The 12308-nt window shown below is 50.3% G+C and overlaps 2 protein-coding genes across 4 annotated transcripts; one reads left to right on the top strand and one right to left on the bottom strand.

Moving 5' to 3' along the window:
- The first annotated feature begins 5784 nt into the window (after positions 1 to 5784).
- On the top strand, positions 5785 to 8503 carry TYROBP (transmembrane immune signaling adaptor TYROBP). Of its 2 annotated transcripts, none has more exons than XM_090261352.1 (5): positions 5785 to 5923; positions 6314 to 6340; positions 6490 to 6624; positions 6806 to 6849; positions 8275 to 8503. In XM_090261352.1, exons 1-5 carry the CDS (start codon positions 5863 to 5865, stop codon positions 8338 to 8340), a joined length of 333 nt encoding a protein of 110 aa, XP_090117478.1. In that variant the 5' UTR covers positions 5785 to 5862; the 3' UTR covers positions 8341 to 8503. The 2 variants fall into 2 exon arrangements, with proteins under 2 accessions (XP_090117478.1, XP_090117477.1); XM_090261351.1 differs by having other exon boundaries at positions 5786 to 5923; positions 6803 to 6849.
- A 153-nt stretch (positions 8504 to 8656) lies between these two features.
- Positions 8657 to 10248, bottom strand: HCST (hematopoietic cell signal transducer). Of its 2 annotated transcripts, none has more exons than XM_090261354.1 (4): positions 10071 to 10248; positions 9627 to 9650; positions 9039 to 9170; positions 8657 to 8806 (listed from the first exon to the last, which is right to left on the bottom strand). In XM_090261354.1, the coding sequence occupies exons 1-4, from the start codon at positions 10111 to 10113 to the stop codon at positions 8766 to 8768; spliced, it is 240 nt and encodes a 79-aa protein (XP_090117480.1). In that variant the 5' UTR covers positions 10114 to 10248; the 3' UTR covers positions 8657 to 8765. The 2 variants fall into 2 exon arrangements, with proteins under 2 accessions (XP_090117480.1, XP_090117479.1); XM_090261353.1 differs by having other exon boundaries at positions 8657 to 8803; positions 10071 to 10182.
- Positions 10249 to 12308: the final 2060 nt, after the last annotated feature.

The raw sequence follows: 12308 nt of genomic DNA, 5'->3' as shown, positions 1-12308 counted from the left end.
AGATAAGGATGTCCAAGGTCTGAGGGGTCTGCTTCTGTAAAAGACGTGGATGGGGAGCTCGTCGATGCAGAGGAAATATAGGCGGAGGTCAATTGAAGAAGAATAAGTTGGAGGGGGAAGCAGGAGGAGCTAAGTGACCATCTGCTGCGAAGAATAAAAAAAGCCTCCACAAAAAAAGCCTCCACGTATGGAACTTTGGGTCATTTGCTGTTACACCTGAGGTAGTTGTTGAGATCAGTAAGAATTTGAGGGTCAAATGTTTCATGTTCCAGCCAGCGGCATTTGTTATCAAGAGGATATTGAGGCCAGGTAACAGTGGAGAGAGAAATTAGCTTTTTTAGCTTTACCTGGGACCCTATTTAAAGGGTCTGGAGGTTCTGACAGAGACAACCCAAAGGGGAGTCCTTCGGAGGTAGGGATTGATGTGCTCCCATGGTTCTGAGAGTAATGACCCAGAGGGTGAGCCTGAGACAAATGAATCAGGAGGGTTAAGGGGTGTCCTCACTTAAGCTGCTGATTCTATGAGGCGCAAAGGCCCCGAGCTCAGGCTCACTCTCTGGGTCAACGACTGCCTGCAGGTAGGGGAGCAGTGGGCTGCAGCAGAACGTCCAGGGGGTGGGCATCCCCAACCACTGGTGGAAGTTCAATGGGGTGCAAGGCCCCAAGGAAGACCGACGTAGGCCTAGGATTTTCGAGCAGAGCTACAGTAGGCTCATAAATGAGACAATCAACCTGACAAGAGACTCACTCAATGAGACAAAACTTGACTAGTTGGTGTCTGGTGTGGATGGAGGGCAGGCCACAGTAAAGGGTCTGGAGGTGGAGGTAGTCAGATGGGCAGATCTCTTGAGCAAGGCGTGGGAGGAGGGGGCAAGAGGGTTCCAACAGGTGGGTCAGGGAGTAAGCCTGGGACGTTCTGCTGCAGCCCACTGCTCCCCTGCCTGCAAGCAGTCGTTGACCACTCTTGGAGCCCCTCTCGGGTTTCGGCACCAAAATGTCAGGGCAGCCTTGCTGAGAAATCACCCAGAGACCACTGTGGGATGGGGCAATGGGTTTATAGAGGGGAAAAAAGGGAAAGGGGCTGGAGGGGAGAGGCAACTCCCAGACTAACTCAAGGGCCCACAGGAACAAGGGAGCAGGGAGCGGGGAATGGGGAATGGGGACTGGGGACTCCCGGTCCTCCTCATGGGCCTGTAGGAGTCCCACCAGCACTTCTGCAGGCACTTTTTTTATACTTGTCTACCACACATTTCTGTGAGGGTGGGTTTGCTTATCAACATATTCAGTAGGTTATTTACATCTCATTGCTTTCCCCCACACACACCAGGATAGTTAACATATCAGGCTAGGTCCATTAACCATTTCCCCTGGGAATTGGGTTCAGTCCATCAGCATATCCTTTGGGAATGGCTAAGTCCAGGGCCAGGTTCATTAGCATATATCAAAAATCCAGGTGTTCATTCTAGCTGCCTCCATGTTCTGACATGTATGAGATTTTCAATTGCTCCATATCTCTGCTGATAGGGTCAGTCTTTTTAGTTTTAGTCATTCTAGTGGGTGTGTTCTCCCTGGCTGGTTTGGCTCAGTGGATTGAGCGTCGGCCTGCGAGCTAAGTGTCGCTGGTTCGATCTTCCAGTCAGGGCACATCAGAGAAGGAAAACTCTGACTCCAAAAAACCTCCACTGCCTTGCGGCATACCTCTTCAGGGGAAAGGCTAAGGGAGTAAACCCCGACAGAAAATCCGGAGCCGGAGTCCCTAAGGCGGTTTGACGTTGTAGTCAACACCGGCAACTCCTGCGGCGCACCTGAAGTCAAGCTGTATTGACTCCGTCTTTCCCTTGGACCCTTCAGCTGCGAAGAGAGGGGGGGCGGTCTGCTGCATGGGCAACAGCAGACCCTCCATATCACCCTGCCCAGGCTCTGTAGCTTCAGCTTCACTGGAGAGGACACTCCAGCGACATCGCAAGATGTCGATTCAACACGGGAGGAGACAGATACCGTGTCACTCCCGAGTCGGACTGCACAGCCATTCTCGGTGGTGCAGATAGACTCTTAAGAAGCTACACCATCGTCTCTCGAGACGGACGGCTGCCGACGACGACGACGAGTGGGTGTGTAGTGGTATTTCATTGTGGTTTTAATTTGTATTTCCCTAATGACTAATGACATTGAGCGCTCTTTTGCGTGCTTATTGGGCATTCATATTTCTTCTTTTGTGATGTGTACTAAATCTTCTGGCCATTTAAAAAAATTGGGTTCTTTGATTTTTCAGAAAGCTTCCTCTGGTTACTGTGGGCAGAATGGGCTGTAGGAGGCAAAAATGAAAGCAGAGAATAAAGACGGCTGTCGCTTCCACAGAGACAAGCTTGTCACAGGCTCAACACATCACTTGCTTTCTGGAAAAGTCACCTTTGGCTTTCTCCAACTTTGGGGCTGCTGCCAGGAGAGATTGAAACACTTGAAAGATCTCATGGGAGAGGAGGGGGGTAGCCTTGCTTCCTGGAGTCTGGCACTGTGGGGGTGAGGCAGCACCCAATTAACTGAGTGCACTTCCATCTCAGTCTCTTTCTTTACCCAGTGAAGTAGAGACCATGGAGATCTGCCCAGGCTGGCATTCTGTGGTCTCATTCAGTACAGTTCAACTGGTTGCTAAAATATTGAGACACTTCTCTTTTGGTTGGTAAAAAGCCTCTGTCCCACCTCCCACAGATATCTGTCACCTCAGTCCATTCCCTTGGGACACCTTGGACTTCCCCACATCTCAGTAACTAAAGGGCACCTCAGGACTCTGGCTACATCTGTTCTAATTAGATGGTGCCTCTATGTGCTGGCTATTAGACTGAATTTTGGGGACAGCCAGATGTGGCTGTGTTACCATCGATATTAGCAAGAAAAGGGGAGCAAAAGGAACTAGATATTAAGCTTAATAAACTGGGAAGCATAGCCTGTTTGCGTCACCAGGAAGCTACAGCTTTTCACACTCCAGGGGGACAGAGCATTGCTCCACCCCCCACCCCAATACCAGATTGTTGGGGGGCACAGTAGGAGGTCCTGGACCATAGAAGGCTGTTGGTCTAACTAGGGGATGTGGACCTATCCAAAACCTACAAAAGTTTGGGAAATTGATTGGGCATTTTGAAAAGGCACCTCGTCCATCCTTAGCCCAAGCTAATATAATTCCAGGGGAACAAAGAATCTTGCCCCACCTGGTAATACACTTGTTCTCTCCACGGCCATGTGGACTCCACACACAGACTCGAGGAGGGAGCCTGAAATGGACTGTAGCTGGAAACACATTAAGCTAGCTGATACTGGACTAGACTGGACTTTGATATGGCGCAGAATCTCTGGACATGGACTCTATTTCTGGCCCTGATTTTCCATGGTAGGTCAGAGGGAGATGGGACATTGGAAACCCATGCGGCATCTTCTATTTCCACCCAAAGAACCCATGTCACTCCACAATCTCCTGTGCATCGGTCCTTGGAATGCCTTCCTCGTGACCCTGTGGAAGAGCCTAATTTCCACTGACAACAGCAGGAGCTGGGAGGATTTGATCAGAAGGCTGTGGCTGAGACTGAGACTGAGGGATTAAGGAAGGATTTTTATCAAGGTGAACCCAGAACTGGAGACTTGAAGTACTATAAACAATAACAATAGTGATAATAATTAACATTTATTTAGCATATAGAGTGTGCCAGGCAGGCGTTATTCTGATACACCTCACAAATCCTCACAATAAACCAGACCGTTGCATCACCGCCGCCACCTGACCTCTTCCCTGAATCCCAAAGTCTGCTCCCCATACCAAGCCAGAGGGAGCTGATGAACACTGGAGTCAGATCAGGGTCCTCCTAGCTCAGAGCCTGCTCTGGTCGCTGCTTGTTCCTGACTGACTCTTCTCCAGCCACTTTGAGTGGTCTGAAGTGCCAGTAGGGCCTGAAGGGCCTGCTGTCTTCATGCTCCAGACCTGGTGGTGGTGACGATGGTGGGGGTATTGGCTCTTTAGCAAAAAGACTCAGCCAGGCATGGACAATGGCAGCCATTAGCAGTGTTAAACAAAAAAAGTTTCACAGCCAAAAGCTTTTCTGAAAGGGTTTACTGAGCCAAATGCTAGCCAATAAAGGCCCAGGTCCTCGGGCATGTGGTCTAAATCACAAGCAGCAGGGCTAGATAGAGAAGATAATATGCCCACCATCCTGGAATTGATGGGGCTCTTTGATACAGTGAGTCTGGGGGAGAAAGATGTGAGTTGTTTTTAGAGAATTTACATTGGGTACAGATAAAGAGGATGGTAGAGGTTGAGACAGGACTAGTTCTGGGATACAATAGGTTCATTGTTCATAAGGAAGAAATATTTGCTCGTGGATGACAGTTCAAAATTTCTTGCATAAAGAAGCTAAGCCAGGGGTTGGTGGTGCCTTGTGGTTGGCTATTCACTCTGCTTTTCTCTGGATAATGGAAGAAATAGCCTGCTGGAAGTTAATTCAACATATTTACATTCAGGAATGTAAGCAGTCTTTTGTTGCTTTTGCTCTTCAATTGTTAACTGATTAACCTCTCATGTTTCTTCTTTCCACCCACGGCCAGCTATAAGTTAATTTAGGATGTCTCAGAATTTTCTTCTCAGCAGATAGTGCTGCCTCAGACTGGGCCCTGACTCTCTCTCCTAGACTCCAAATCTCCCCCACCCCCACCCCGCCCCAGCAATGGGCCACTCAGAGTCTGTCCCATGACTAGCACCCAGTTTCCCCTTTTCTCTCCTTAGCCCAGGCCCAGGGAACTGTGGCATGTGACAACTGGATGGGGGAAGGGGGCTTCCTCCTGCTGGCCCATCCCCCCAGTGCCCTAACCTCAGGTTCCTCCTTCCCTAGCCCCAGCCCTCCTGCTGAGGGCTAGAAGTCCCTGTCTCCTCCTGAGTGGCCTCCCTCAGTCCTCACTTCCAGCCACTTCCTCATTTGGTGGAGCAGCCCAGCCCAGCCCAACCCAGTTGTCACCACATTATCCCCCACCTGCCTCACCCTAACCCCCAATCTTGTGTCTTGTGATGAGTGTATCTGTGTCACTATATGTTTCTCTCCCTCTTTCTCTGTCTTACCATCATTTTCTCCTCTATCTTTTACTTGTCTCTTTTTGCTTTCTCTCTAAGGGTCAAATATCTATCTGTCTTTGGGTCCTTGGTTCCATTTCCACATTTATTTGCTGTGTGATCTTGGGCAAGTGTCTTTACTTTTTTGTAAAATGGGGATAATAAGAGCATCTATGTCAAATGGGTGTAGTGGGGTTAAATGAGTTAACACTTGGGACGTAGTGCCTGCACATTATTAGTGCCCATATCCTGATAGGTCTCTCTTAATATGCTATGAACATCACAAAGTTCTGATTATCTAATAATTATGGCTGGCACTTAGAAAAAGCTGACAAATGTTAGTCCCTGTTCTAGAAACATTACTTTATTTGATCCCACAACTCCCTATAGAGTAGGTACTATTTTACTCCCCATTTTACAGATGAGGAAAATGAGGCCCAGAGAGGTTGAGTGACTTGCTTAAGGTTGCCCAGCCAGGAAGAGCTGACTTCAGCCAGCCAGCCATTGATCTTCCTCTGTTACAATGTGTGACCCTGATTGGGGATGAGGTCAAATTCACGTATGTACCCTTTGTCCTTCATGTCCAGCCATTGGGGGCTATAACATTGCCCTGGGGTGTCTGGACTTGATTCTTTCTGGTGTTATGTCTGTCCCTCCTCCCCTATTGTCCCCTCCTCCCTCCTGCCACCACCCAACTCAGACTTCCTCCTTCACTTGGTTAGCCACATCCCACTGGCCCTTGGACTATAGTATCCAGCAGTGTCGCCTGCATCATGGGGGGCCTTGGACCCTCCAACAGGCTTCTGCTCCTGCCTCTCCTTCTGACTGTGGATGGTGAGTTGGGGGCTTCTGCAACTGCCTCCTGAGTCCCTGGGCTCAGTTTGGGGCAAGACAGGGAGCAGGGTGGAAGGAGAGAACTAAAGGGGAAGGTTGGGATGGGAGCCGTTCCCCAGCCCTCCAAACCTTATGGGTCTCTCCCAGAACCCAAGACCCCAATATTTGGCCTCGAATAGAAGCAGAGGGATGGGACTCCAAGGGCGTTGTAACAGGACAACTTGGTGTAGAAGTAACACAGTCCGGTGACCTTTATGTCAGCCACAGGTCTTACCAGAGGTAGCTCTCCACCCTGGTCCCCTAGCTGTCAGGACCCAACTTCCCCGGCTTCTATGCCCACCTTCCAGTCATAGCTCCATGCCCCAATTTACCTTCTTTTTGTCTCCTCAGGTCTCAGCCCTGTCCAGGCCCAGAGCGGTAAGCCTAGACCCTGAAATCCCCCTCCCTACTTCTGAAAGAACTCCCCATTCCTCCCCAAATCTCTCTAAACCTCCCCCTGCTGACACCTCTTTCCAGTTCCCAACTCCCACTGACCTCCTTGACCCCTGTGCCCTATCCATTCCTAGAATGCAACTGCTCAGTAGTGAGCCCTGGTGTGCTGGCAGGTATCGTGCTGGGGGACCTGGTGCTTACCCTCCTCATCGCCCTGGCTGTGTACTCTCTGGGCCGGCTGGTCCCTCGAGGGCGAGGGGCTGTGGAGGGTGAGTGGAGCTGGAAGGGGATGGGACCCTCTGGGGACTTGCTTGGAGGGGAGGGGTAAGCTCCCAGGTCACAACCATCCACGGGGATGGAGATGGAGGAGCTAATTTTACATCGACCAAATAATCCCAGTTCACCATGTTGTCTGTCTCTGCACCCTGTGCCACTTTCCACCCCTAGCAGTGACCCGGAAACAACACATCACTGAGACAGAGTCACCTTATCAGGTGAGGAAACCAGCTTCTCTTTCTTCTATCTCACTCCTGCCCTGCGGGTGTCTGTCCTAAACAAACGCCCTACCCCAAGTCCCTATGGAACTTAAACTCGAAAGCCACTTTCTTGCAGCTCCTCAAACCCTTGAAGACTAATGGGGCACCTGTACAAAACTAATTTCGTTGGTCAGTCATGACCTTATGCTCAACTTAGAATGTGTGGAGAGGAAATATAGGGATGGTTTGCCTTTCCAAAGGCAAATGCAGGCCTTTGCCAGAAGGTAGTCTCCGAATTGTTTTGGAAAAGCCCAGCCCAGGGCAGGCTGATTTCTGGGAGAAGCTCTCATCAGTGTAGAGGATATACTTCAACCCTAGTTCGGTAACTCTAGAGAGAAGTTCTAGAATTTGGAAGCAGATGGGGGAGGGGGTGTTAGGATCCTGCATATCTTTGAAAAGCTGATGAAAGCTAGACTCCTCAGAAAAATCTACACAAAAATTACAAAATTGTACATATAATCTAGGAGTGGTACATAAATCTTTGAAACCCTTAAGGACCACAATGCAGACAGAGGCATCTTTCCATCTCCTGCCTCTCTATCAACATTGTTCTTAATCCTTTAGGGATTATGAGCTCTTCTGTGAATCTAACAGACCCCTCCCCAGAAAGATGCACACCCAGACTGGCCATATGCATATATGATTTTAGGGGTTCGGTGTGATGCCTGCCTTTTGGGGCCACAGACCCCACCCTCCTCTGTGACTATGAGCCCTCCTGCTATGTGAAATGTTTTACTTGTCTGCAACCAGCTTTGCTTTGCCTCACTTGTGACAAAAAGTCTCTTTGTAAAGTGTAAGGATCTTGAGTCTGGCTCTGTGAGGTCCAAAAAACTGGAGGGGCTTTCCAATTATTGGGGGCAGTGAAATATTAGAGAAAAGCATTGCTCTACTTTATTTGTTGGGCACCTATATGTACCAGATACTGAGGATCCAGCAGCAGAGTTTACATCCTAGTTGGGGAGACAAACTTGAAACAAAGTAACAAATAAGATCATTTGGGAAGGCATCATGAAGGAATAAGGCAGGCTGATGTGACAATGACTGGGGTGTAGGGGAAAGAAACTACAGATGGGGAAATTAAGAAATGCCTTTCTGAGGAAGTGACATGAGCTAAGACTTGAAGGGAGAGAAGGAACCACCCATAGGAATATTTAGAGGACCAGTATTCTAGGCAGAGAGAACAGTACGTGCAAAGGCCCTGAGGCTGGGACATAATGATGAGGCAGAGGAGAAAAGAAAGCTTTGAAGGCACTTGAATATAGATGTTTAACATGGCTGCAAGGTTGAAGAAGCTACCAGGGGACTTGCAGGCTATAGAAGGCTGGATTTTGTATTAAGTTTATGCGGTGGGCCCCTTCCACTGATGGTCCTCCATCCCTTTAGGAGCTCCAAGGTCAGAGGTCAGATGTCTACAGTGACCTCAACACACAGAGGCAGTATTACAAATGAGCCCAAACCTTGGCAGTCAACAACCTGATGCCTGGATCCAGTCATTCCTGATGCCTAAACAGCACCCCATTCCTACGCCCGCCAAGATACAGATCTACAGAGTGCCCTCTGAAATATCAGACTTTCCCACACCCCTGCCCCCAAATAAACATGGAGCACAAAACCCCGTTGAGTTATTCCAGGTCCCTGGACTGAGGGGATGTGGGCAGGGGATATGTGGAGTTCTGGGATGGTGGTGGGTCATGGATCCAGAAATAGATAAATGGGAGGGAGGCTTTGGGGACCCTGGCTTCTTTGAGGAAGAATTAGAAGTAGAGGTATTTCAATTGCTTTATTCCAACCCAAATAGGGGAGTGCGTTTCCTGTGCCACCACACACAATCCAGAATGATGGGTCAGAAGTCAAAGGTTGCAGTTATAGGGGCATCAGCCCCTGCCAGGCATGTTGATGTAGACTTTATCGTCTTCTGGGGGAGGGGGAGACAAAGCATGAGGCCTGACTACCCAGCACACACCCACATCTCCACCTCCCTGGGGACCCCCTGCCTCAGGGGTTTCCTCAGGAGTTCCCCTAGCAGTACCCCCAGGGTTTCCCCAGCAGCATTTCCAGGGCTTCCCCGGGGGGGGGGGGCCTCCAGGGAAACCTCTTCCCTAGGGACACCACCCCCACTCTAGGCCCTGCCCTGTCTCTGCCCTCACCTTGGGTGGGCCTGTCCCGTGGGCTGGCACACATAAACACCACCACAACGATTAGCAGAGACACCATGGCATCAGCAGCCACAAGGCCTGCTAGGAGTGGCAGGGGGAGGGGCCCACATCCGGAATAGGAACCTGGAGGGTGGGGGCCAAAACAAGAATGCCCTTGAAGGAGATTTCAGGCTTTCAGGCTTTCAGGACTGTGCTTTGGGCATACAGGGAGAGAATATCCCTGAGGCGTGGCTCAGGCTCCCTGGAGTTGCATTTGGGGCATGAAAAAGGAGATAGATATCCAGAGAGAGTCTGGGTATCCTAGCATAGTGAGACATATGCTGTGTTTTGGGCATAGTCCACACTCCTGAAGAGAGGCTGGGGGTTGGCCGAGTTCCTGGAGCTTCGGTTTGGTGAAAAGGACAGCGAGATGGGGATCTGGAGAGCGCTGCAGATCCTCTGGGGGCTCCGATTTGGGGATGAGAGATGAAATGGTGACCTGGAGAGCTACTGGGGGTATTTTAGGATCCTCAAGCCACATTTTAGCGATGAAAACAGTACCTGAAGTAGCAGGGCAAAGGGGCAGTGTTGATTTCTCACCTGGGATTATCTGAGCTGCAATCACTGTGGAGAGAGAGGGAAGGTAATCAGTGGGGAAAGGTGGTTTCCAAAATAGAGTGCAGGGAAAGATGATGCCCTGAGAAATAAGCCCTATTCCAAAAGATCAAATGAGAAAGAGGGGCCAATTGGGAGGGGACCTCCCAGAGAAGCAGAGAGACAGGAAATCAGAAGCAGCAGAGACCCAGCAGTGAGAAGGGGAGATTAACAGGCAAGCACTCCAAACTCAGCTTCCTCCCCAAAGAACCAGGCCCCAAAGCCCATTGCATCTCCAGGAAGGGAAGGGAAGGGAAGGGCAAGGAAGGGGCACTGAGAGAAGGATCTGCCCTCATTGGCCCCCCCTTCAGATGCCACCCAAGCCGTGCCTTTCACAAATACTTGGCCGCCACTAACCTCACCCCCTCTCCCCATAACTGCTGGCTTCACCTGGGAATAAAAGCAGGAGCAGCGTGTTGCTTGGAGGGATCATGGTGAGCTGGGGGCTGGAAGGGGTCTGGCGAAGGCTTTGGTCCACGGAGGTTCTGAGGAGCAGTTGGAGAGTAGAGAGGCAGCAAAAGCGGATGTCACCCTGCTGGTGGCAAAGCCACCTGCTTCCTGTTGGGTGGGCAGGCAGAGAAGATGTGGTGGGTCCTTGTGACTGCTTGTGGGGACAAAGTTATCAGATAGGGGACCTGGCCCTGAGTGGGTCTGCTTAGTGCCAGCCTGTAGTGTGTGGGTTCTTGACTTCATGTAGGAAAGATTTCACAACACGAGTCCAGATGACTATGAGGGTACATTTATTAAAACTGGGAACAAAGAAGAGCTTAGGACAGAAAAAGCAACAGGAGAGACAAGACAAGTGGGCTTTGGAGCAGGTTCAAGTGATCAGCCTGGGATGAGCTGCTGCTGCCCATTGCTCCCCTGATTCCAAGTCTCAAGGTCCCTTAGAGTTTAGGAGATGCGTGCCTGTGGGGGAAGAAGAGGGAGAAGAAGAGGGAAAGGGAATGGTGGGGCTGCTCTCCAAAGGGAGAACTAAGGAGCTGGATTCTTTGTCTTGAGGCTTTTATCTCTCTCTTTCAGGTGGGAATCTTAGGGGAGGGTTTCAGCAGAATATTCATCAGTTTTCCAAGTGTGTTCCTTCAGGTCTTGGTCTCTACTGATCGGTCAGTGTCAGGGCAGGGGGCCATTGCAGCTGATTCAGGCATCACCCACCTGGTTTTGCTGCTTTTCTGAGCCTGGAGCTGAAATACAGCTGAGGTCTAGATGTCATCTCTAGGGAGGTGAACTTCTGCATCTGGCTGTAAATTGCTTAGCCAGTGTGTTCAGCTATCTGTCTCAGTTTACCTGTTCCACTTGCCAGGGAATTTTCCTAGTTCTTACTATCCTGTCTCAGTGGCAAGGCTAACCGCTTCTTCTGTGTGTGTAGGGGGGTGAATGAGTGGGCAGCAGGAGGAGAGGTGGTAGGTCCCTGTGACTGACTGTCTTTGGGGACAAACTGGGGGAAGGGTCAGAAACTAGGAAGGTTGCTATGATTGTCCAGGTGGGAATTGACAGGTAGACCAGGGTGTGGGCACTGTGGAGATTCTGGAAAGATTTTGGAGGTAGAGCCAACAAAAATTGTTGATGGAGTAAGTAAGGGTGTGTATGGATAGGAGAGAGGGATCCAGGGTGACCAAAGCGTCTGGCCTAAGCAACTGAAAAGATGGAGCATCCTTTGACCAGATGGAGGAAGGGAAGTGCTTGAGGTTTGGGCACACTGAGTTGGAAATGCCTGTTAGATCTCCCTGTGAAAAGTTGAATGGCAACAGCTGCCTTTTTGAGTTCAGGGGTTAAGTCTGGTCTGGAGATGTAAATTTGGGGTTTGATGGCTTATGGATGGTATTTAAAGCCATGAGACTGGATGAGATTACCAAGGAAGTTAGTACAGATGATGAACCACACCCTTTCCCCCTGAGAATGAGCGAAGAGGAGGAAACAGCCAGGGAAACTGAGAAGGAGCAGCAAGTGAGGGAGGAGAACCACCAGGAGAGCATGGGTTCTTGGAAGCAGGGGAGAAATATGATTAACACTGTCAGTGCTGTGGATAGTAGCCAAGATGGAAACTGAGAATAGCCTCTCCCTGGAATATCAGTCAGCTTGAGGGTGGGAATTCCTGCCTGCTTAGTTCACAGCTATACCACAGCACACAGCAAAGTGCTTTCCTTGCAGTAATACATCATTTTAAATGATGAATGAATAAATGAGAACTGACCTCTGAAAAAGGAGAATGTGATGTGCGGGAAAAGGAGACTTTTGAGTCCACCTTTATCAGTTACCTACAGGCCTTTCTTCTCCGAAGACCAGGAAGTCCAGACATCAGGTTCCTCCTCCTACAACCGAGTCACATTGCCCCCACCCCCAGCAACAGCCCAGGGCCCAGGAGTGGAGGACAGAGACCCGCATGTCCAGGCCACCAGTGCCCTCCTCTTCCTTCAGGAATCCAGTAACTCAGGCCCTTTTCCCTCAGACCAAAGCTGGGGAGCCCCCAAGCTCTCTCTCTGTACACTCTGGAGTCGGGCTCTCAAAGTCAACCCAGCCCATTCTGAGCCTGAGTTTGCTGGAGCGCAACGCGGGTACTCCGGCCTGTGGGCGGGGCCCTACCCACGATGGGCGGGGCCAGACCCCAGTTTAAAACGTCGCGATTGA

This window comes from Furipterus horrens, unplaced genomic scaffold (genome assembly GCF_987537825.1).
Source record: "Furipterus horrens unplaced genomic scaffold, mFurHor1.1.pri manual_scaffold_13, whole genome shotgun sequence".
Lineage (NCBI taxonomy): Eukaryota > Metazoa > Chordata > Mammalia > Chiroptera > Furipteridae > Furipterus > Furipterus horrens.
Note: the sequence above shows the minus strand (reverse complement) of the source record. Positions and strands in the feature narration are given on the sequence as shown.